We start from the raw sequence: 24,845 nt of genomic DNA, 5'->3' as shown, positions 1-24,845 counted from the left end.
TTTTAAAGGTTATCCTCCATTGAGTCCTGTGGTGCATAACTACGCACAAAAAGGCTATTTTTTATTAAACTTCAAAAATGTATATTTCGAAAAGTACTTTACCAATTTTGATGGTCTTGAAAGTTTCATAAAAATCTGAAGTATTCTTTTAAATTGGTGTCAAGTTATTCCTTTGAGTGTATGAGTTGCAAGATTGATACTGTGAGTACAACATATGCTTTGCACTTCTCCAAGATTGACCTAACTGCTCGACCAAGCTACCATAAAAATTAGAGCATTAGGTGGTCTAGTTTTTACCCCTGTAAACCAATGTGTGGTTGCCTGGACCCCCTACATAGTGTGCCTAGATTTGCACACTACATAGAGGGCCAGCCTCCTACAGAGACTCCCCCGCCTGGACACAAAAAGAGCATTGGTGTTCTACCGTGATTGTACAAAAGAGTTCCAGGTGGATGATCAACTCTTTGTCAGTTAAGTGGGTGTGAGGAAAGGTCCAGGAATGCAGAGGAGGACCATCTCCTGAGAGGTTGTACTCTACTTTAAAATCTGCAACGCACGGGCTAAGAAGCAAACTCCTGGAGGTTTGCGTGATCAGTCAACCAGAGCAACAGCTGCTACCACTGCAGTAACAAGCAGATTTCCAGTCCTTGATATTGGTCAGGTGGCAACGTGGGCATCCCTGCACACGTTCACCAAACACTACTACCGGTTTAGTTTCAGGTCTTCAGGGATGGGTACTTTGCCTGCTCAGTCTTGCAGGCCTTTCTTGTATGACCTTACTTTGCAGACCCACCTCCGAGGATGGTGTTCTTGTTTATCTTTACAAAAGGTAAGGAATCTGCAACTAGAGGTCTCTCTCATATGCACTTAACAACAAAATACACTGTTCCAAAAAGGAAGTAGGAGGGAGAAGTCCTAATTCTAGGAGCAAGAATCCTCACATCCCCTAATGGGTGTCATGCTTCATCATCGGAATTGCTCCTCGTCAGACTGGCGCTGCAATGTCTGATGGGCACCCCCCCCGCAGGTGGGCTCTTTGCCAGAGATCTTTACTCGATGATGCCAAGACCCCAAACGTGAGCTTGGAAAGAGGAGAAAGAGAGTAGCAGTAAGGATTAAAATTGGCTCAGGACCCAACACCTAGGGATAACAATTTTATTCAACCATGGAGGGTAAAGGCCAAGACTAAAAATAATGAGGAGAGTGAAATGAGTATAATGGTCAAAACACTCTCAACCACATATAATGGAGAAAGGAACGTGTGGAATTACCAGACCGTCCCTGAAACAAGGGTCAACATGTTTTGCGTCTTTAATGGTCCAAATGGATCCAGCGACGCTTCTTCAGGACCAGGTGGAAATTTACTTCTCCTTCTATACAACTGAAAAAACTCCTATAAACTAAGACTGTCAGTTGTCAATACTCCAGTCACTTACACTACTTGTGTGTAGCTTGAACGTCCTATTCCTAACTGTCGCCCTGCAATCAAAAATAACACAGGCAACAAACATAAACATGTAGTTGCAAACTAAAGGTTTAAAACTGCAAATGTAAGTGTCGTTTTTGGTGAAAAACACGCTGTGATGGTGCAGGTAGTGGCACACTAGTGCATACAAATCTGTTAATTAGCTTACCCTCCCATTAGAGGAACGAGCTTCATGGGACAGCGGTGGCCCAATGGCCGGGCGTGAACTTTCTAGTCAATAGATAAACAACAAAAATGGCTGTCATTCAAGGCAAACATTGTATTATACCCACAGATTGCAGTAGAGTGAAAAAATCCAATTGTTAAAGAAGTCCATTTGTTAAAATAATTTATCAGTAATGGGACACACTTATCCCTTACAACAAAGCTATGTAGGAATCCAAAACCGGGCACCACTTGATCAGTAGATGCAAGGTGAAAAGGGTAATTTAAACTAAGCAGGAGCAGTCGTGCAAAGTAAGCCCTCTCTGGTTTAAAAGATCGGTAGAATATAAATTACATTCTCACGTACTTGTAAATAATACTGAATAAGAGTCCAAGAACGCGGCATCATAATTACGTAATGTCAGTAGCTTACATCGTTAGGGTCAGAAGGTTATCAGGAGCCGCCTGTAGGTACATGGAACCCCACACATCAAATTGTCAAACAGTATGGGCAGTTACAGTCCAGCGCCCGTCTATGACAATGCTGGCCAAGCAAAATTGTAGTGAAGAAAAGCATTGCGTTGCAAGACTTACTTGAGATGCTCCGTAGCCAAAACAGGGAACCTACCCCTGGCCGCGCTCTCATATGAACAAGTTACTTGCCTTCAGTAAAGCCTTATCTGGTAGAGACATATTCTAGTTCCGTATTCCTTACTGACCCACCCATCCTCCCCGCTCTGAACTGATTTATAGGGACAGGGTATCCCTTTCAGGGCCTTAGTTTTGACGCACCAGTAGTCCGTGTCCTTAATGGCTCTGTGCTTCTGGCATGGGAATTCGTGAAAAGAAACTTAGGTTAGCACGCCGGGGTGGCGCCTATATAGGGCCCGTGATGTCATATATGGCGCAGATAACAACGGACACGGAGCCGATCAACAGCACCTAATGGTGCGCATGGGTATTGCTCAAGAAAAATCTCCGGGTCCAGACTGATGCCTGGGGAAATTCAAAAGGTAAGGAATCTGCAGCTAGAATATGTCTTTACCAGATAAGGCGTTACTGAAGTTAAGTAACTTGTTCTTTAGGTGGCCCCCCTGCCACCAGAAGAGCAGATTCATCTGACACAAAGAAGAAGAGGTCACAGAAGAGCCAGAACTGTGGATGACTGGTAAAAGTTTGGCACAAAACCCTGCCTGCCTACCTGCTCCTGTCCTGACAGTTGCAACATCACGACTTGTCCTGCAGCTGTGGGGACTCCAAAAGCTTTGGAGGTTCTTCAGCACTTTGCCATCCTGTCAGCATCTCCCTTAAAGGGAGAAGCCACTCTCCTGCTTCCTGCAAACACCAGCCGCAATGTCTGGATCACCGCTCTGCTGACCACCGGATCCATCGAAGCAGCAGCCATCCATGAGGTGGTCACCGTGCTCCAAGGGGCCAGTCCTGTCATCCTTTCAGGTGAGAAGACATCAGAATTAACCGAACCCGAGCTGCACCAATACCTGGACCCCTTGCAACAACAAAGGCTTGTTGAGGCCCATCTTGGACTCCAACAGCGCATCTCAAGACCTGCTGGCAACGGACGTCAGCATCGCAGAGTATAACCTTCCCAGTCATCCAGCTGCCTTGATATGTCTCTCCCTCTGCAGGTCACCCAAAGAGCAGTGTGCTTCTTGATGCAGTAACACAGCTGCTAAGGATCCACTGCACAGAGTGCCCTGGCCCAGGTCCACAACATCCAGGAGAGTCCCCCTGCTCCTAGGGCACCCACTGACCAAGTTCCACCGTTTGGAGCTCTCATACTTATCCCCAAGCCCCCTTTGCATTCGCTTTGTAAGTGGCCCACCTTGTCGCCAAGTGTGTGGTGCGCAGGAACCTGACTCATCTAGCACTTCTGCACCCAGATGCCCCAGGGCAGGTAAAACTGAACTGCTGGTCTTGTTTGTGACTTTGCACCCCTAGCACCCCACTACCTACAGCGGACCCGAGACCTGATTGCAAGGACCCCTATGCAATATAAGTGCGTAGGGACCTTAACCATGTAAACGCGCATTTGAGTAGAAGTGTTACTTGCAAGTCTTCTGCAATAGTACTTATTCTCTTGCAAGTATTCTGGTATTGAAATAGGTTATAGACAAGTAAATATTTTTCTAAGCAATTGTTCATTCTTCCTAAGTGTGTGTCATTTACTGACTCTGTGTTCAACAAATGCTAAGCACTACGCTCTGATAAGCCTAACTGCTCGCCCACACTACCACAAAACAGAGCTTTTGGGATTGTCATTTCTACCCATGTAAACCAGTAAGTGTACTATCTTCGTAGTGTACCCCTACATTTGGTACACTACATAAATAGCCAGCTTTCTACATCATCTCATCACACTTAGAGTATTCTATGAATTTGCAGGACGCCAGTAGTGGGGACAAACTTGTGGCTTGGTGTGGCTCCTCCTATTTTGACCCACCACAGCCCAAGTTGTCTGAGTCTGAAGTTTTGCCTTTTGTTTTGCCCCTGGCCCAGCAAGGATATGCTTTGGGCACAGTTAAAAGCAGTTTGTCAGCTCTTCCAGCTTTTTTGCTGTTGCCGAATCTGCCTTCTATATTTAAATCTGCTGCTATGATAAGATGTTTTTTTAAAGGTTTTCAAAATGTATTTCCACCAACACCCTTTGTGATGCCACAGCAGGTCTGAAATGTAATGTTCATGTTTTTGATGTGCACGCCTTTTGGACCGCTGCAAAGTTGTCCCTTGAGACGTTTGAAATTTAAAACAGTCTTTCTAATTACCATAACATCAAGTTGATGTATGAGCAAGTTGCAGGCTCTTTTTGTGAACCCACCGTATACAACAATCTTCCTGAGATAAGTTGGTATTAAAGACCCAGGGTTGCTTTCTCCCAAAAGTGGTCACTCCGTTTCATGTCACACAATCATCCTTCTGCTGTTCTTTCCTCCACCTGACCCTTCTACAAAAGAGGAAAGGCTCCATTGTTTGGGCTGTAAGCTTTTGTATAGATCACATTGTACTGCATTGGGTGGACAATCAATTCTTTGTGAGGTTTTGAAAGACAAAAAAGGGCAAGGCAGGGCAAAAACAGACCATATCTCAAAGCACTGTTCTCTGCATTTAGATCTGCTGCCCATTGTATAAGAATCAGTCTCCGAAAAGCTTACAGGCTTATTTTACCAGACCCAAAGTTGCTACATGGGTGGGTATCAGTACTCTTGGTCTCGAAATACTACTGCCTCGAAAGCCAGGTCCTGCAGGACATTTTGGTCTAAACCAGTTCACAGTCCCACCACCTAGAGAGACACTGCTATTATATCTATTCACAAGGTAAGCAATCTGTGTTTAGAAGTATTCACCACAGGAACAAGTTATTTACTTTTTGGTGAATACTTGTCTAACTGCAGATTCCTCACTGACCCTACCACCTCGCCTTTCTGTGCATTGTGTTCATATAGCATCTAAAAAAGGTCCCAATTTTGAGATCTGCACACTGGTCATGCCAGTCTTCAGATAGACTCTGTCTGAGGTTGTGGACAGCCCAAGAAAGCAGCTGAGATTAGCGCTCATAGGTGGTGCTAATGTATGACTCTTCTTGTCACTTCCACAGAGGAACAGCATCTGCGTGGAGCCATATGACGCCACCAGCAAACGCTTAGGAGTGCTGCTTTACAGTTTACTGATTCAGTCTCACACCTGGGGAATACTCACAAGGTGAGGAAACTGTGATTAGGTAGAGTATCCACCAGAAAGATTGTTAACGAAGGTAAGTAACTTGCTCTTTGTTTTCTTTCAGGATCCCCAGCTTACTGGCCTTAAGTCAATAGACTGCCAACTTGTATCATAAGCAAATGCAGTTTCCTATAATTAGAAATATTTTTTGTTTTTCAGATTCTCCTTTACTGGAGGTGGCTACCGTCCTGCACCAAGTCAGGAGCGTTTCTTTGGACCTCCACTACAAATGCAAGCACCTGGTGCTACACAGCAGATAAGACCATTGCCCTTTAATATGCCTAGACCTGTCAATAATTTACAGTTGAATAACATTATTGGACACTCTCCTCATTACCCACCATATGGTATGCCTGTTCAACAGCACAACATATCAGGACAGGCATACATTGAATTGCGTCACAGGCCACCTGATGCAAGACTTAGACTTATCTTTCCACCTCCTGGTGCCAATCGATTAGAGGCTGCCACGCACCATCAGAGACACATAGGTTTCATCCATCAACAGGAGTTCCCGGGCCCCAGGCTAATGGAACCAATTCAACATAATAATCACAGTTTACCAGGGCCCTTGCAAGTTCCTTTACATGTTGATCTTTTACCAGAATCCCGTCAGACTCAAATGCCTTCAAATCATCCACATACCTTTCGTTCAGAGAACCATGAACATGTCGATATGTTGTCCGATGTTCCGTTATCCCGAAATTCCCCTCCTGAGGCTGCTGGTGATGTACAGCTTTCTAGCCAGGCAGCAGAAGAAGTTCAGGAGAAGATTGACCCTGACGATCCCTCAGTAAAAGACATAGATGTCAAAGATCTTGATGCAGTTGAAGTCAAAGATTTAGATGATGAAGATTTGGAGAATCTAAACTTGGACCCAGAAGATGGAAAGGGAGACGAGTTGGATACTTTGGATAATATAGAAACTAATGATCCCAATCTTGATGACCTTCTCAGATCAGAAGATTTTGATATAATTGCATACACTGCTGGAGAGCTTGATTTAGGAGACAAGAGAGGTATGTTTAGTGAGGAATTGGATCTTAATGTTCCAGTTGATGTAAGATTGGATATGTCCGGCAAGAGTGAGGAGCCTAAGAGTGAACAGCAAAATAAAGTTGCTAATTCCCCAGGTGGCAACTCTTCACAGCAAAAAATGGATATCACTGATTTAAAAACAGAAATGATAACTCCAAATTCACAAGAACAACAAAAACGTGGAGAAGATGAGGATGATTCAGGTGCGGCAAGCAACCTTCCTAGCACTGAAACAGGGTTAAATCGTAAAACTGCTTCTGTCGAGTCTGGGAATCAGGAATTATCTGATGACAGGATTCCAGAAACTGCCAAAACGTGCCCAACTGTTGTGCAAGGCCCTTCTTCATTAGCAACTGAAGGTATAATAATGACAGGCAGTGTCACTAGAACCACTGCAATTCTTACAGACTCTGTATCTAATGAAACATCTGACCACTCTGAAACATACCCTTTGGGCTCTCCTCAGTCTTTAACACCAGTACATTCAAACAAAGTGTCTTCTGTCTCACAGACTGTAATTAACTCACCAGGACAAACAGCAGAGCATGCAAAAACCTCCAAGTTGACAATGGGACCAAGACCGAACTGTAGCTTCTCTCAGGGAACAACTGCAAATCCAGTTTTTATGCCTAGCCAGTTAATTGGTCAGACGTTGACATTTGGAACTGTAGAGCCTGCTAATCAGTCTACATCTGTGACAAGTTTAATGGGCCCCAACGTAATGCCTAGCCCACAGCAAATAATGCTACAGCAGAATCGAGAAAGGCCACTTCTTCTAGAAGAGCAGCCGCTTCTTTTGCAAGATCTATTGGATCAGGAGAGGCAAGAACAGCAGCAACAGAGACAGATGCAAGCTATGATACGCCAGCGTTCCGAGCCATTTTTCCCTAACATTGGTATGTATGTAAGGCATATGCTACCAGGGAAATGGAATGGTGTTGAAATACTTCCTTATTGTCAGATACTTGTATAGTGAGTTCAAGCATATTTTAAATGTTTCATATAATATACTTTGTGCACTGTGATATTTGAAATTGTTTTCTTCATCTCTTGAAAAATGTAATTTCACACCTACAAGAACTATCATTCGTTTATGTAATGCAATAATAACATCTGTTTAGTGCACTCATTCTGGCGAGTACTGCACAATACTGTTTTAGAATTTGCTAAGCATTTTGTAAAAAATTTACGAAGGTTGAATAATATATATATTTTGTCAAAACAATATTAATCCATGCATCATGTAAATGATTGTGAAGTCATGGCTGATCATACTTATATTGAATTAGAATGACTTAATGGGCACCATAATCTTCAACCCTTGTACAGTTGTATCTGAAGGTCTTTTTGGCCAGCCTAATGTGCACCACCCTCCATAGCCTGTGTTTGTCGGGCAGTTGACGGTATAAGTCGAATGTGATGATGTACAAAATCTAATGGGCATTAATGTCTATGTAACAAAATCATATAATAACAGATTTGATGGATACTTCAACATGGAGATTCTTCACCTTTCGAATATCCCCAGATGCCAGACGGGATATGAAAAGGCAGAGGAGAAGGAACCTCTGGCAGAGGAGGAGGCACCCGAGGATGCTCCTTCCACCTTGGTCAGCTTCAGCCCTTGTTTGAAAATCTCACCACATGTGATTACTATTCACACTCACGCCCTCTCAAGGTCCAGAAACTGCTGTCCATCCGAAACGAGCGCGACCCCTCTGGGCAGTGGGCATCCAGACCTGTGCCTAAGCTGCCGCCACTATCTTTAGGTGTGCCACCACTTCGGAGTGCTTATTAGCACTGAACATAGGCCTTGGAATACAGGAAAGACCCTTTCAGTGGCCTCAACTCTTGTCCGGACTCGACTCTGAGGATGCCTGTTGGTGCCGAACCCTTGAAGCTGACTGGACCCTCAAGACAGAAAGCACCATTGATGCTGAAGCAACTGTCGTCGACACCAACACTTCACAATTCAGAGGAAAGCACAACCTTCAAGAGACTGCAACAGGAGCTGAACGAAAGAGAGTGTAGGATCATTATCCACCCCCACACTAGCAAAATCTCTGTTCCAGAGAAGGCCCTGCCAAATAAGCATAGGCTCGCTTTTGAGGAAGTCCGGCCACCTACTGGACACTTCTCTGTCCAAGAGGACTAAGGACAAAGCTTCTGCTCTTCCTCCTCCCCTCCTTTACCTACATCTCCTAAGCCTTCCCCTCAAGGGTCACAGGAGTCATACTTTGGCACAATGAGAACTTGTTCCTGTTCCCTGGCTGAGTACTTCACCCCAGTTTATGCTAGCCCCTCATGAGATCCTTGGGAGGATTATGGCATAGATCTTCAGACAGATCTAGAACATATCCCACTGAGGGCCTCCCCACTGGATAACACCACACATAACCACAGCGTTATTCAAGTCATGGTGGAGTTCTGTTCATCGACCTCCCCGTGCTCAAAGGCGTGCAAAAATCTGCTCATGAGATTTTCAAGAATGCTGTTAAGTCCCCTGTCATCACACCTCATAAACAAAAAATATAAGGCCACTCGTCAACCTGCTCTACATCAGGGATCACTTCCCACAAGACTCCCTGGATGTCACAACTGCTAGGAAACGGGCAGCAGCCCAAGCCATGGGCAATGCTCACCTCCTAACTAGGAGTGCAATGCAATGCAATTGATGCTGCTGGGAAGAGAGTAGCTGTAGTATTGGCTACACATAGGCCCATCACTAATTCCATTGGCCTCCTCTCCCAATATTATGGAGCTCTAAGGGAGGAGATGGAAGGACACCTACAGCACTTACCTGACCAGTATTGTAAAAAGGGTGAGGAACTTGTCAAAGAAGGAAATGTCATGCAGATGCAGCAGCTAGAAGAGTGAACACCTCCATCATCCTACGGCACAGTGCTGGCTCTGCATATCAGGTTTCAAACCAGAGGTGCAACAGGACATTGTTAACTTGCAGTTCGACAGGGAGCATCTGTTTAGACCTCAAGTAGACACAATACTTGGGAAAATTAAAAAGGGCACCAGAGGCTCCTAAAGCAAAGTTTGCCCTTCAGGTAACTTCTGGCAGGGGCTTCTTTTAGAAGCACCAGACTAGAGGTGGGGCCAGGGCCTCTTCCATAGAACCAACCCAGTCCCATCAGCAGCTGGGTTATTGCAAGCAGGGTGGCAGAGACTTCTTATGTGTCTATTTTAGAGGGAATAGTTCCAAAGGCCAAAGTAGAGGTTCCCTCAGTAAGAGAGCCTCCGCCTCCAAGAACTTTCTGGCCCCCTCATTCCTGTGATGGTGTATCCATTGTTCTCTGCAGTGGTAGAGCTGCAGTAACCTATTTCAGGACAAGCCCTTCACAGATGCATCTCTGCAAGTGACCATCACCACAGGCACATCTCTAATCGGCTGGGGAGCACACCTCAATGACATAATAGTTCATGGTCAGTGGCAACCTCACCAATGAGATCTCAACATCAACCACATGGAACTGTTAGCCATTTATTTAACTCTCAAAGCCTTTCTTCCACAGATTCAACGCAAGGTAGTTCTGCATACAGGCAGTATGACTGCCATATTCCCTCAAGGAGGCCCACATTCCCTTCACCTGTCAGCCTTAGTGTAGCAAATCTAGCACTGGGCCACTTATCATCTAGTTCATCTCCTGGCAGAGTATTTTCCGTGACTGTACAACAACTTTGCAGATTTGCTCAGCAGGAAGCAGCAACAAGTCCACGAAAGGGAATTCCACCTACAAGTCCTGCTCCCTTATATTCAATGGGGGGGGGGGGGGTACCCCAGACATAGACATTTTCACCACATACAAAAATGCGAAATACCCAAAGTTCACCACCCGATTTTTACATCCCCCTGTCCATGGGCAGTGCTCAGTGGGTGGACTGGTCAGGGATCTTTTTGAAAACTGAGGCAAACCCTCAATCTCATCCTGGCGACTCCAAAATAGAGCAGACAGTCATTGTTCTCAATCTTTCTGAAAATGACCTTTGTCTCTTGAGATGTTTCCCAACAGGCCGGACCTTCTCACACAAAACATTGGCAAAGTCAGTCACCCAGACAGCTCAACCTAATGATTTGGCTCCTTAGGTCTTAGTTTGGTTACCCTGGTGCGCCTCTAGAGAGTATGGACATACTGAAGGCAGCTCATAAACCCTCTACACGCTCTTGCTATGCTGCTAGGTGGAACCTTTTTGTTTAATAGTGTATTCCAGGACACACAAAAACCCTCTTGCTGTGCTCACTCTAATATTATTCACTTTCTACCTGCTTGGACATTATTCTTTTCCTGGTCAATACTCCATTCCTATTCTCACCTGTTGAATGAAAAACAACCTAACAAAGGAGTCGGTGCCCAAGCACATCCCAAATCATAAGAGGAGTCACCAAGACCTTGTGACTCAAAAGACTACTGTAGGAAGTTGGCTCTGTATATACTGTTTAAAAGTAAGAAATAGTGTGCACAGAGTCCAAGGGTTCCCCTTAGAGGTAAGATAGTGGCAAAAATAGATAAATCTAATGCTCTATTTTGTGGTAGTGTGGTCGAGCAGTAGGCTTATCAGAAGGTAGTGTTAAGCATTGGTTGTACACACACAGACAATAAATGAGGAACACACTCAAATACTTGCTCCAGGCCAATAGGTTTTTATATTGAAAAATATATTTTCTTAGTTTATTTTAAGAACCAAAGGTTCAAGATTTACATTAATTACTTTAAATGTAAGGTACTTCACTTAGATACTTTAGGAATTTTGAATGAAAACAATATCATGTACAGTCTTTGTAAAAATGGCAATAAGCTATTTTTAGAGTGGACACAGTGCAAAAATCAACTGTTCCTGGGGGAGGTAAGTAAAGGTTAGATTAGGAGGTAAGTAAAACACTTACAAGTCTCAGTCCTGGGACATAGGCAGCCCACTGTTGGGGGTTCAAGGCAACCCCAAAGTTACCACACCAGCAGCTCAGGGCCGGTCAGCTGCAGAGGTCAAAGAGGTGCCCAAAACACATAGGCACCTATAGAGAACAGGGGTGCTCGGGTTCCAGTCTGCCAGCAGGTAAGTACCATTAATTGCAAGAGGCACACATAAAACATTCTTCAATACTTATAAATTTGTTATAGATTCAAATGAAACAGTGCTCATATTCAAGTAATCATTCAATCATGAATAGATTTATGTATTACTGTAAGAGAAAAGAAAAATTATATTCATTCAGTTTGTCAGTGTCCTTCAAAGACGTATCAATGTCCAAATCCAAAACGGCCAAAAAATCAGATTTAATTGCTCCCAAATTCTTAAATATTCCAGGTTCAAAGTTTTGAAATTTCACATCAATTGTGGTTCCCCTTTTGTGGTATATATGGTGCTTTGTAAATGTAATCGGTACTATGTTGGGAGCACAATTCATCCACTAAGAATCAGGATAGGAGAACATGCAAGGGCACTTGCACATGAAGATTATAGATTCCCATTAATAGCCCATATATTATCATGCGAACAACAAGGACCTCACAAATCATTTGAGTTTTTTGGCATGGAAAGCATAGGTATAGACCCAAGGGGGGGCAATAGGGAACTGACGTTAAGGAGGAAAGAGGCCATGTGGATATTACGATTAAAAGCAGTCGAAATGGGTCTTAATACGGATAGGGAACTTGAATATTTTCTTGGTGATTAGGAAGTGTGGGTCAAACATTAGGATGATAACACCTAAGAAATAACACGTGGGTTTGTAGGTACCACAGTAATTTGTTTTAAGTTTGTTTAGTAATGACCACTAATTATTATGGATACACTGTATAAAGCAAAATTTGACGAATAATTCTATATGCAATAAGTCCTTACTAAACACTGGTATTTGACAGGGAAACCTTTGCTGATTTGCAAATGTAATTTTTGTCCACAATATGACACTTGTCGTGAATTATGAATATGATGTGTATGCTCTACTTTGTCGGTCTTATGAATCTTCGATAAGATTATTGATTCATATATGTGGGTTATTAACTAGCACTTCGTTCAGACATAAGTCATTAAATTAGACAGTAAACATTTTGACTTTAACACTATCACCCGAGGGTTTATCTATGTAAAATTGCACACACTGGTAACTAAAAACATATTAATCTCTACCAGATTAAGTAATGCATGACTAGCGTTTTTAATATTGGTTCTTGGCACTAATAGGCACGGGTTAACCATACTCAAGGAGTGTACATTTTAAATATTTTTCACATCTAATATCATTCCGGCCCTTGCCAATACGTAGACTTCAGTTTTTTAATTGCAGTTTTTGTGTAGCTACATCATGTTAGTCCCAACATGGCCTCCAATCTAATAGTCCTATCTCTATTTCGTGAAGAATGATTCTCCTAAGGCTGTCATACTGTCAGCTAGACGACGGCAGGTTTTAGTCCCTTCTCTATGTTTATGACTAATTTCGTCAACATTGGCCTCTTCAAACTAGCAAGATGGTGGGCGGTTTCGATGTTTACTCGTTAGGTGGATTACGATATCCACGCAAGATCTTGAGTAGCGTCCAGCCCCACGGGTATTCTTGGACGCGGAGACGCTACCGACGGCGGCTTGGCACGGCACAACCCTATGCGTACTCGGTATGGGCTGTAGTTGACGGGATATTCTGCATTTTCACCAATGAGGTGAGTTAGTTGAGGGCGGTGATATTCTTAATTAGATGGAGGACATCAAATGTGTTACAAACATTCTTGAAGAGAGTGAATATTTAACTTGCATTACTTTGTTTTTTGGGATCTATATATTTAATATAGGCGTTGGGTAATATGGGCCTCTATATATCTGCGTTTGCAGCTTGTGACTGTGTCTATTCTTGTTGCAATTTCCTCACATTTCTATACAAATCTGTATATCACACTTGGAGACATGTTCGGGGCGAATAGATAAATAGAGATGGTGAGGCTTGACTAGATAATTTGATGTGTGGCCCCAGATAGTTGAGTACTATGGGTTATTTGAGGTTTTTATATTGCCTGGCTTTTATCGAGTGTGTTTTTTCTTACCAATAGATATCTCAGAGTAGGAGCTACTTGGACACGACAATAAGGATTACTTAAGATATTTTTTGAGGACCAATATAATGTTGGTAAGAGTCTGGGTTAATTTCTGTACTATACTAAGCTAAGTTACTATTAGGGATGGAGGCTATGCTAGACAGGTGACTTACTAATTGCCAACCCTTTTTGGGCACACATATTCTACTAACCTTTATTCTTGAGCACCTTTTTTTATGCTTCTATGCTTGATGGAGTGGCACGTGATACAATAATAATAATGCACGATAACACATCACATAATACTCTTAAATGGTAACAAAGATACCCTAAGAACTTGCATGATTGCCCATCTCACCTCTCATATCATACTGGTGATGGTCTCTCTATTTATATGAGTGGACCAAGACTATAATAATGGATACTTGTACGATTGCAGCCCTGATGAAGTCATTGGGAGACTCCCTGACGAAACACGTGTTGGCTGTGTTTTTGAACAAGGAGTGGAAGTAACACGAAGTGCAAAATATCTGAGGAAAAAGGTTTTATCTGAATTGAAGAAATTTCAAAACTTTGAACCTGGAATATTTGAGAAGCTGGGAGCAATTAAATCTGATTTTTTTACCGTTTTGGATTTGGACATTGGTACGTCTTTGAAGGACACTGACAAACTGAATGAATATCATTTTTCTTTTCTCTTACAGTAATACATAAATCTATTCATGATTGAATGATTATTTGCATATGAGCACTGTTTCATTTGAATCTATAACAAATTTATAAGTATTGAAGAATGTTTTATGTGTGCCTCTTGTAATTAACTGTCTTTACGAGTGTTCTACACTTATTAAGACCTAGGGTTGGGGTCTTTCAAGGTTGCACCATTTAAGGATATAACTTTCTGTGATAACCTTTTACCTGATTACCCAGAGCGCCTTTTGTTCTCCCAGTGAAGTACACCCACACTTGATTAGAATTCATGCCAGCAGGTAAGTACCTGTGTCCTCGGGGTCAGACCAGGGGGGTTTTGTAGAGCACTGGGGGGGCACAAGTAGGCACACAAAAAACATCCTCATCGGCACAGGGGCGGCCGGGTGCAGTGTGCAAAGCAGGCATCGGATTTCAGGTAGGAAACAATGGAGGGATCCGGGGGTCACTCTAGTGGTGCAGGCGGGCACAGGGGGGCTTCTCGGGAGAGCCACCTCCTGGGCAAGGCAGAGGGTCGCCTGGGGGTCACTGCTGCAGCGAAGTACGGTTCCTTCAGGTCCTGGGGGCTTCGGGTGCAATGTTGGTTCCAGGCATCGGGTCCCTTGTTACAGGCAGTCGCGGTCAGGGGAAGTCTCTGAATTCTCTCTGCAGGCGTCGCTTTGGGGGCTCAGGGTGGTCGTCTGTGGTTACTCACGGGCTCGCTGTCGCCGGGTAATCCTCTCTGAGGTGTTGGTTTTCTGCAGGTCGAGCCGGGGGCGTCAGGTGCAGTGTGTAGAGTCTCACGCTTACGGCGGGAAACGTAAAGTCTTTGGAAGTTGCTTCTTTGTTGCAAAGTAGTAGCTGGTTTTGAACAGGGCCGCTGTTCACTGGAGTTTCTTGGTCCTGTAGTCCAGGGCAGTCCTCTGAGGCTTCAGAGGTCGCTGGTCCCTGTCGGATGCGTCGCTGGAGCAGGTTTTCGAAGTTGGAGAAAGGCCGGTAGGGCTGGGGCCAAAGCAGTTGTCGTCTTCCTCCTTCTCTGCAGGCTTGTAGGTCAGCAGTCCTTGTTCTTTCTTCAGGTTGCAGGAATCTAGTTTCCTAGGTTCTGGGGAACCCCTAAATACTGAATTTAGGGGTGGGTTTAGATCTGGGAGGGCAGCAGCCAATGTCTACTGTCCTTGAGGGTGGCTACATCCTCTTTGTGCCTCCTCCCTGTGGGGAGGGGGGCCCATCCCTAATCCTATTGGGGGAATCCTCCAAACTCAAGATGGAGGATTTCTAAAGGCAGGGGTCACCTCAGCTCAGGACACCTTAGGGGCTGTCCTGACTGGTGGGTGACTCCTCCTTATTTTTCTCATTATCTCCCCTGGACTTGCCGCCAAAAGTGGGGGCTGTGTCCAGGGGGCGGGCATCTCCACTAGCTGGAGTGCCCTGGGGAATTGTAACACGAAGTTTGAGCCATTGAGGCTCACTGCTAGGTGTTACAGTTCCTTCAGGGGGGAGGTGTTAAGCATCTGCACCCAGTGCAGGCTTTGTTTCTGGTCTCAGAGAGCACAAAGGCTCTCACCCCAGGGGATCAGAAACTCGTCTCTCAGCTGCAGGCTGGCACAGACCAGTCAGTCCTGCACTGAAGGATTGGGTTGTCAATGCACTACCCAGGCGTATACTATCACCCCGATATCCTGACCTCCAACGTAAAGATACCCGGCCTAAACTTGATGTCATATTGTACATATATATTGCGACTTGTCAACAATTCGGATATCGGCACAGGGAGGAGTGAACCCTCTACTCCCGGAGGGCCAGATGACTTTGTATTCATGCTCTCATCACCCTGTTAGCTTGTTTATTCTTCCTATCCTCTCTCGTTCCCCCGTCCTCTAAGATGCCCTCTGTGTGCATTTTTTTTATAAATCCAACACTGGTATCAGTGTGGGTTTATTATTCTGAGAAGTTTGATACCAAACTTCCCAGTATTCAGTGTAGCCATTATGGAGCTGTGGAGTTCGTTTTGACAAACTCCCAGACCAAATACTTAATATGGCCACACTGTTGTACTTATAATGTCTAAGAATAGCCTTAGACACTGTAGGGGCATATTGCTCATGCAGCTATGCCCTCACCTGTAGAATAGTGCACCCTACCTTAGGGCTGTAAGGCCTGCTAGAGGGGTGACTTACATATGCCACAGGCAGTATTTTGTGTGCATGGCATCCTGAGGGGGATGCCATGTCGACTTTGCCTTTTTCTCCCCACCAACACACACAATCTGCAATGGCAGTGTGCATGTGTTAGGTGAGGGGTCCCTAAGGGTGGCACAACACATTCTGCAGCCCTTAGGGACCTTCTCTGGTCACAGGGCCCTTGGTACCACTGGTAGCTTTTACAAGGGACTTATCTGTGTGCCAGGGGTGTGCCAATTGTGGAAACAATGGTACATTTTAAGTGAAAGAACACTGGTGCTGGGGCCTGGTTAGCAGGGTCCCAGCACACTTCTCAGTCAAGTCAGTATCAGGCAAAAATGTGGGGGGTAACTGCAACAGGGAGCCATTTTCTTACAACTACTTTGAAGAAAAACGAATTCCAATCATCCGAGTCCAAAACTAGATGGCAGGCGTATGAAGAGCATGTGAATCTACAGTACTACATGCAGAAAACATATATTTACGTGGTAATGAACATGATCCTTATTTTTTACAATATTTACAGGTGGCTCCCCTAAAGGAATCAGACTTTGAGGCATCCTGCCCTCGTCACGGGCAGATGTTCACTTGATATGATGATGTTATTTTTGTATTGCTTCAGGCTGGAGCATGACTCCAAGTTGTTTGTGACAAGTGTGGCCTCGTGCACCCCAAAGTAATTAAGGAGTGGGAGACAAAACATTTTATTGAGCGAGCCTGTGACAAGCACTGGGCTCTGTGCCAATCATACTCCAGTTCTGAGTTGAAGTTGCTGTTCTCCTGCCTCAAAATTCTCCATGGAAAAGAGAGCAGGGAACCCAAACGTCTCTCACACCTGGGAGGTAACTACTGTCAACGTTCTATATCTCCAGTGGAGTTGTCCTCGTTGCTGGCAAATTTCACTTGTTTGAAGAGTCCCCTGCAAACTCTGGCTTCTGGCCCTGTATCATCCCCAGTTCCTGCCGCAATGCCACTTCAGCTCAAATTCTCAACGTTCTCAGATTACCTGGAGTTTCCAGCACTAGTCGACGATCTGGAACAATTCTTATAGGCTGTTATGGTGCGGTTTAGGAACGCTATGGTTACCTGTGGTGTTCCTGCAGGCTCTGGATAACTGCTTAGGCCCTTCACTGTACTACCACCAGCATGGTTCCAGCAGCACCAGTCAGCCCCAATACTGTGACACAAGGCACCTGTCTGATGTTGACTGGCCCAGTGGCTAGTAGTCTGCCGGTTTCCCCAGCTCTGGTGTCATTGGCACAGATTCAGATGTTGTCACTGACTTCTGCCTCTTCACAATGACATTTAAGGCTAATGAAGCCGATACGTTTTTGGTCCAGAAGGGAGGCGCAGTGACCAGCAAAAGAGGCCAGGTACAGAAAAGGCAGTCAACCTGGGCCTGTGACAAGGAAACAATACTGGAAGACTTTGGAAGATCTTTTTGGTCAGACTCTAACACAGTTTAAATGCCCCCAAGTGATCTGCATGATGATGATGGCAGTGTTGAGAGCAACTTGCTCTCCCTTCTACAGACACGTGCCCGTTTGGCACTACAAAATGCCATGGCTTGATACTTCACCAAGATGGGTATGGAGTGTTCCTCTGACCCAGCACTCCTGAAGATACGTGTCTTTATATAGTGGTATTTTGAGGACGGTGGCCTGCTGTTACCTAGACAGATACATCAACTAACTTCAGCAGTCTTCAAATCATTACCATCATTTAATGATGCTCTAATGGATCCCATCAATTCGGTATGTCTTCCCTTTGTCAATAGAATTAGTGCCTGCAGTTTTACACCAGCTCCATAAAACCTTGACTTTCTCTTCATTCACCCTTCGGCAGATACTGTGGTAGCTGAAGCCTCATCATGCTCATAGCAGTAACCTGAAACATTTCTGCAGCACCTCTCAACAGAGAATTTCTAAAGTTGGAGGCCATGGGCAAATGGGTGTTCCTAACCGGGAGGGTGGTACCGAGGTCGAGGAACTGCACATGTCGTCTTTGCTGATACACCCATGTGCTCTGGGAAATGGCAGGCATGGTGGTGCCTAGTCTACTTGACCACCTGGGAGACAGTTTTGCTGAATTGGTCAGGAGGACTTTGGGATGACTAGAGCAAGTGTGGATACTTCAGCTGGCAACCAAAGCCATGGGGTCCTCTGTTGCCATAAGAAGGCATGCCTAACTTGTTACACAGGCTTCTCAGGCAGCGTTCTAAGCAGACTGATGGATATGCCATTTGATATCTCTCTCCTTTTGAGTGACTAAGTGGGTTCAGCCCTGGCATGGTTTAAGACTTCAAAGAACTTCCCCATCCTTGGACCTGGTGGCTTCAGCTCATGATTTCACAGATAATCCAGAAAGTTTCAAGGGTTCTTCAAAGTGCTTCCTACTCTCCAGCCCAAACTCTACTAGCCCATCCAAGAGCCTAACCAGTAACCTGGGTGATACATTGGACTAAGCTAGTCCAAAGGCAGAGAGGCCCAGCAAGCTGTTTCATCCTGATCCTTACCTGTACCATTGGAAAAGCTGCTTTAGTTACTCCTTGCAGGACAAAACGCAGTTGGAGGGAGGTTATCATTGTTTCTACAAGCCTGGGAGCACTTTGCAGCGGACCAGAGGGTCCTACAGAATATTGAAAGAGGATTTACCCTTTCCTTGGACCAAGCACATCCCCAGATTCTCCCCCTCGCCCCTTCCTTCCCCCCAAATTGCAGTTGTTCCTTCATTCACAGGGCCACACTCTGATTCTCCAACAGAAAGTGGTGATTCTTTTGCAGAAATGAGCAGTAGAGTTGAACCCAGAGACGGAAATTGGGCTGGATGCTAATCTCATTACTGCCTTGTTCCCAAGAAGGATGCTCATCTTTGTCCAGTCTTACACCTCAGAGTCTTGAACTTTAGCCTGTGCAAGGAAAAGTTTAAGATGCTGTACCTGGTTCATTTACTTTTTTAAATGGAAGCTGGCTGGTGTCCCTCAACCTGAGGACGTATTTCACATACTGATCCTGCAGTCATATAGAAGGCACAAGTGGTTTCAGGGAGGCTTCATCCATTACCAGTTTATGGTCCTCCAATTTGGGCTAACATCCACACCCAGGGTCCTCACCATGATGATGGTGCTGGCTGTGGCACGTCTGTGCAGATCACTGATCTCAGCACTCCTGCACCTGGATGATTGTCTTTTCAGGGCTGGCTCGCTGCTGATGGTGTCAGACCACAAAAAGTCATAGCAGCCCTTTTGTATGACTTGAGTTTTCTATCAAACCCCTCCCCGGCCCCCCAAGTTGCACCTAGAGCCTTCTCAGTGCTTTCTGTTCATCGAAGACATTTGGAATATGATGCCAGTGATTCCGGAGGGGACTCGAGTTCCATTCCTGATGGTTCTTTGCCTACTAGGCCTGCTGTGTGACTCCATCCTACTTATCACAGATGTCTGCTGGTCCTTCAGTTCATTTTAAACATGATTTGTGTGGCTCATGGCTAGTCTAAGCAGGCCTCCCTGTGCTAGGTGAGCACCCTGATTCCCGATGTTAGGGAACACCCTAGATGTACCCATAGATCAACATATGCAGATAGGAGCTTTTGAATAATCATTGGACCTTTCCCTTGAAAGGCCTAGTGGGCAATGCACGTTGCCTTAAAACAGATCCTTTTGTCCACTGGGAGCTGATGCACATGGACTGGTTCTTAAGTATTTTGAGCAGAATTCTAGCTGCTGCATTCTGGATCACTTGTAGATGCTTTGTCACATATCTAGGGCTCCCCAAATAGAGGAAATGTCCATAGTCAAGATGGGAATAGATCAAAGCCTGTACTACAGTTCTCCTTTTAGTACTCGGAAGCATAGCAGGCACTTTCTTAGAGATCTGAGGATCCTGAAACATGAACCTGCTAGTTTTTGGATTGAGTTTCAGAAGTTAACTTTTCGTCAATCCAAAACCCTAGAGTCTTAATTACTGGGGTCGGCTTTGGAGGCTCGCCCAGTTGCTCTGGCCATACTAAATGCCAATCTCTTAACTCTTCCTTTCCAGACATTATAACTTCTGTTTTATCCCCAATACATTTGAGAACTCCTTGAAATCCATTCTGTTACGTCATTAAGATAGGCCTTTTTTTTAGCTGGGCGACCGCGCCACTATTTCCTGGAACAAGTCATTATAATTTGAGTGTCAAGAGCATGCTAGGCCATGAGCTTGTACAGTCTCAGCCAGAGGCCAAACGTATAGATTAAAGAGAGTGGGGCTCAGTAATGACCCTTGTGGCACCCCGTGCTTCATTAAGTGGATAGGTGAAAAGTAGGGGCCTTTACCCACCTGGAATGTTCTATCTGCCAGAAATGCTTTCAGTCAACTTTGTGCCTCTCTTGAAATTCCTACCTCCTCCATTCTCTGAAGGAGGAGAGAATGTGACACCGTATCGAAAGCAGCGCTGAGATCCAGATTTATCATGGTGGCCACCTCTCCTCAGTTTAGAATTGCCTGAATGTCTTCTGTTGCTGCTAAAAGTGCAGTTTCTGTACTGCTGGCTGCTCTAAAACCGGTCTGAGTGGGATGTAAAATGTCTTCATTTTCATAAAATTTAAAAGGTATTCATGTACATCTTTTTCTAAGACCTTGCTTGAAATGGTAGTAAAGAAATAGGTCTATGGTTCTTTGCTATGAAGGGATTGACGTCTTTTTTTTTTCTTTTTTTTTAGTAGTAGTGTTTGATGGTTGTAAGAAATTTGCTTGCCATTCACAACGTTGCTCTGATGGCTGTGGAACAGAGGAGCTACAGGGGAGGCTTATTAAATGTTTAACAATATTAAACAATTCGTTTGAGGCATTTGGGGCCTTGCTTATTTTGTCCTCAAAGTGAACAACTCTAGCTTTGTTTATTGCTTTCTTATATTTCTTTAGCACTAATCTATATTGGATTTTAGATTCATCCTTATGGTCCTTTATCCAATTTCTTTCCCTTTTCTTGGATTCCTTCTTTAGTAACTTTAATTTTTCAGTGTAGCATAGGACTCTATTTTTTGACAAGTTAGGTTTTAACATTTTGTAGGGTATTGTCGATTCAAGTGAATTAGTCAATCGGTTTACAAAGCGCCTATATCTCTCCCCTGTGTCTCGCTTAAAGGTAGGTTGTAACTCAGCAAGTGGCACTTGCCACTTTCCTTCCTCTGGTTTAGACCATAGGTGCTTGGTCCTTAGCGTGACCTGATTTCTATCTGGTCGATGTGGCTGTGTCAGGTAGATAGGAACTAAGCAGTGATCGGACCATGGTACTGGTATAGGCCTTCCTGTTGTTAACTTATTTAGATTTGTGAAAAACAGATCGAGGTGATGCCCTTTCATGTGTTAGGCAGAATCGCAGTTTGATGAAATTGTAATGCTTCAAGGATATCTAGAAACCCTTTTATTAAAATGTTTTCAGTCTGCTCTCTATGTATATTTAAATCTTCTAATGATGTAAAAGTGTCTTTCCTCAAACTCCATTCTGCCAAAAGCTTAGGTAATGGTGCCATAAATTGAGAGGGGACCCCTGGGGGTATGGTAAAATGTGATTCCTGAAAAAGTATAAGTGGGAGTAAGCTCCACCGAGAACTGGTGGCATTCACATCCTGCAATTTCTATGGGGCAGAATTTAGCAATGTTATTCTTCTTATGAATGATTCCAACGCCTCCCCCTATTCTGCCCTTCCTGTTTCTGCGTTCTATCTTGTATTTCCCGGAAGGGCATTACAGTGTCAGGGGTAGTGTCATTATTCAACAAAGTTTCCGTCAGGAAAACAATGCCTGGTCTCTTTAAGACAATGTCTGGGCTCTTTTGGGCCCTTACGGTCTCTGCAGTTGTGCCTCCATCTGTAGTGATTCTATCGCAGAAGTGATGTTACATCAGGATTCCCCTAGACACTACTTATAGCCTGGTTGTCAGTGGAGGAAAATGTGGTACAAGGAAACCCCCTTTGCCCCCCACCTTTATGGGGACAATAATGACCAATGCCAGTATCTTACAATGGGGTGTGCAGCTGTATAAACTGGAAATCAGATGCCTCTTTTCTCCAGGTGTGTAGAATTTGCATGTTAGTTACTTCAAGATTGGTAGGTCCGTATGTTAGCATACAACATGATGCTTTTTAAAAGTGTGGTGTGTTAACAAGCAGGGAGGAGTGTGGTGGGCTCTCACCTGCCGATAAGCGCTGAGACTTTAGACCTGGTTGAAGATGTATGGAATCCGGCTGGTCACCAACCATCTGGAAAGTTTGCAGAACACAAGAGCAAACAATCTACACATGTAATTTTAACAGCCACGAGTGGCGTTTCAATCCAGAGGTAGGAATCATACCCCTATTTGGCATGACTCAGGTGGACATTATAGAAACTTGAACGTACACTTACTGTTAGTTCTATGTCCTTCAGTTTACAATGCAAAGAGCCTTGAGGAATGAGTTTTGTGTGGCATGGAATTTTCTGCTTCACTACACATTTCCCCCCACATGCTCGATTTCTCGGGTGTAGAGGAAGTTGCGCAAGGTCTGGGCTGAAGTTATTCTGATTGCTTTGGATGGCCCAGGGAGAGAATGATGACCTCCTGAGCCTTCCCACACTTCTGTTACTTGTCAGAGTAGACCTCCACTTCCATCCTGGTCTGAGGGATACATTCTACATCACAACCACCAGGGTCTCCACTCCAGTTTCCTGCCTGGAGTTTTAGCGGGGACAAATGCTTTGCTGGAGGCGATTATTCTGTCTCACCCCTCCACAAAGTTGGTTTCCACCAGACAGTGGAACTGTTTTGTTACTCGTTGTGAGAATGAGTGTGTGGATCCTTTGAAACTACACATTTCTGATGTTTTTACATAATTCCCTTTCTACAACTCAGCAGGGTAGTGCAGTATGCAGTTACAGGTGATTTTTCATGGATTCTTCTAACCTCAGTGCCCTTAACTTTAGAATATCCCCTTGTTTCAGAGTGGATTCTTCACCAGAGAGAGAGAATTCTTCACCAATGCTTCCATATGCTGATAGGCTGTGCTGTGCGCCTCTGCAGTTACTCCGTACTGCAGTGGAAGTGATGGAGTGAAGGTGCATTTAAGTGCCACCTCTGCCACAGGCCACTCTCCCTCTGGCACTCAAAGTTCACTGTGGTGAGAAACATATCACTGGTGGGTTCAGAGGGCCAGTGGAAGGAAGTGGAGACAAGAGGCCACTGGTCTCCAGTGGAAAGGCAGTGCTACCTGTGTCTTTGGGTAATCTGTCTGGCCCTGAAAGCTTTCTGGCTGTTAATTAAAGTGATGTTGGTGCAGGTCCTCATGGACAACATTACCAATACTTCAACAATCAGGGCAGAGTAGAGTCTTGAATTCTGTGTCAGGAAGGCGGTATCTCTAGAGGTGGCTGTAGCAGCGAAACATCTTTCTCGGTCACCAAGCACCTGGCCTGGTACATGAACGAGAGAGCAGACGAACAGAGCAGATGTTGTTTGGCAAACCACACACTGTCTCGTCATGTTGTGTATCTCAAGGCTGACTTAGAGAAGTGAGGTATGCCCTTACTAGATCTATTCACCACCCTTGAACGTGCAGTGTTAGCATATTTGTACGCTTGAGTTCTTCAAAGCACTGGCTGGGAGATGCATTCTGTCTGCAGTGAACATAGAGTCCACTGCACATTCCCACCACTAGGTCGCCTGCTTCAAGACCTGAGGAAGAGCAAAATAGACTCGCCGAGGTAATTCACATTGTCCTAGACTGAACGGGTAAGTGTGGTGACAATTCACCCAAGTATTTCTCTTCTGATCAGTCTTCCACTTTGAGAGGACCACTGTCTCAGCAAAAGTCGATCCGAGTCTCCACAACCTGCACCTCCATTTGTGGAGGTTCAGTGGTGGCACCTAAATGTGTTTGAGTTTCCAACAGATGTGTTTGATGTCATCCTTGTGGTCAGACACCAGTCAGAGGAGTTAATCTACTGTGGGCACTAAGACCAATTCCCAAGCCAGGATTTCTGATGTTCTTTTGTTTGTTCATTAACTAGCTAAGCAAGGCCTTGCGGAGACACATTAAAAAGTTATTTATTGGGCTTTTTTGGCCTTTCTGAGTTTGATTGTAATTGTTTTTCATAAAGGTTTAACTTGCATGTTTTCTACCAAACCATTTGTTATGCCTCAGTGGGGGTCTGTACTTGGTCCTGATATTTATTTTGTGCATGTCATTTGAGCTAATGCATAACTCTTTCTTAAGGCTTTTGACATGCATAAATAAGTGTGAGTAGGGGTGACTTATGTTCCCTCTGTGGGCCAGGCGGGATGTGAAAGTAGTATTTTTTTGTGCAAGTTTATAATGTGACACTGCATGATGGGTATATTTTTGGTAGTGTCTGATGCTGTATACAGATTGTGCTTTGAATTTTATTTTTTGTAGCTTGTTATTACTTTTGTTCTCTCTGACCAATTTCAGTTATCTTGGTTGAGTACATCTGTGTGCTTCTTTTCTTAGTGGTGAGTTTGCTTGCTGAAATTGCTGTCAATTTGTTTTTACAATCTGTGCAT

The 24,845-nt window shown here is 44.5% G+C and overlaps 1 protein-coding gene across 11 annotated transcripts in view; it reads left to right on the top strand.

Moving 5' to 3' along the window:
* KMT2C (lysine methyltransferase 2C) overlaps positions 1–24,845 on the top strand; it is a 1,516,687-nt gene that overhangs the window by 1,050,106 nt on the left and 441,736 nt on the right. For all 11 annotated transcript variants that reach the window (XM_069211124.1, XM_069211114.1, XM_069211120.1 and 8 more), the window contains one exon: positions 5,525–7,299. In XM_069211124.1, the coding sequence (XP_069067225.1) occupies positions 5,525–7,299 (1,775 nt within the window). The remainder of the gene's footprint in view (positions 1–5,524; positions 7,300–24,845) is intronic.

This window comes from Pleurodeles waltl, chromosome 10 (genome assembly GCF_031143425.1).
Source record: "Pleurodeles waltl isolate 20211129_DDA chromosome 10, aPleWal1.hap1.20221129, whole genome shotgun sequence".
Classification (NCBI taxonomy): Eukaryota; Metazoa; Chordata; class Amphibia; order Caudata; family Salamandridae; genus Pleurodeles; species Pleurodeles waltl.
This window is presented reverse-complemented; position numbering and strand designations above follow the sequence as displayed.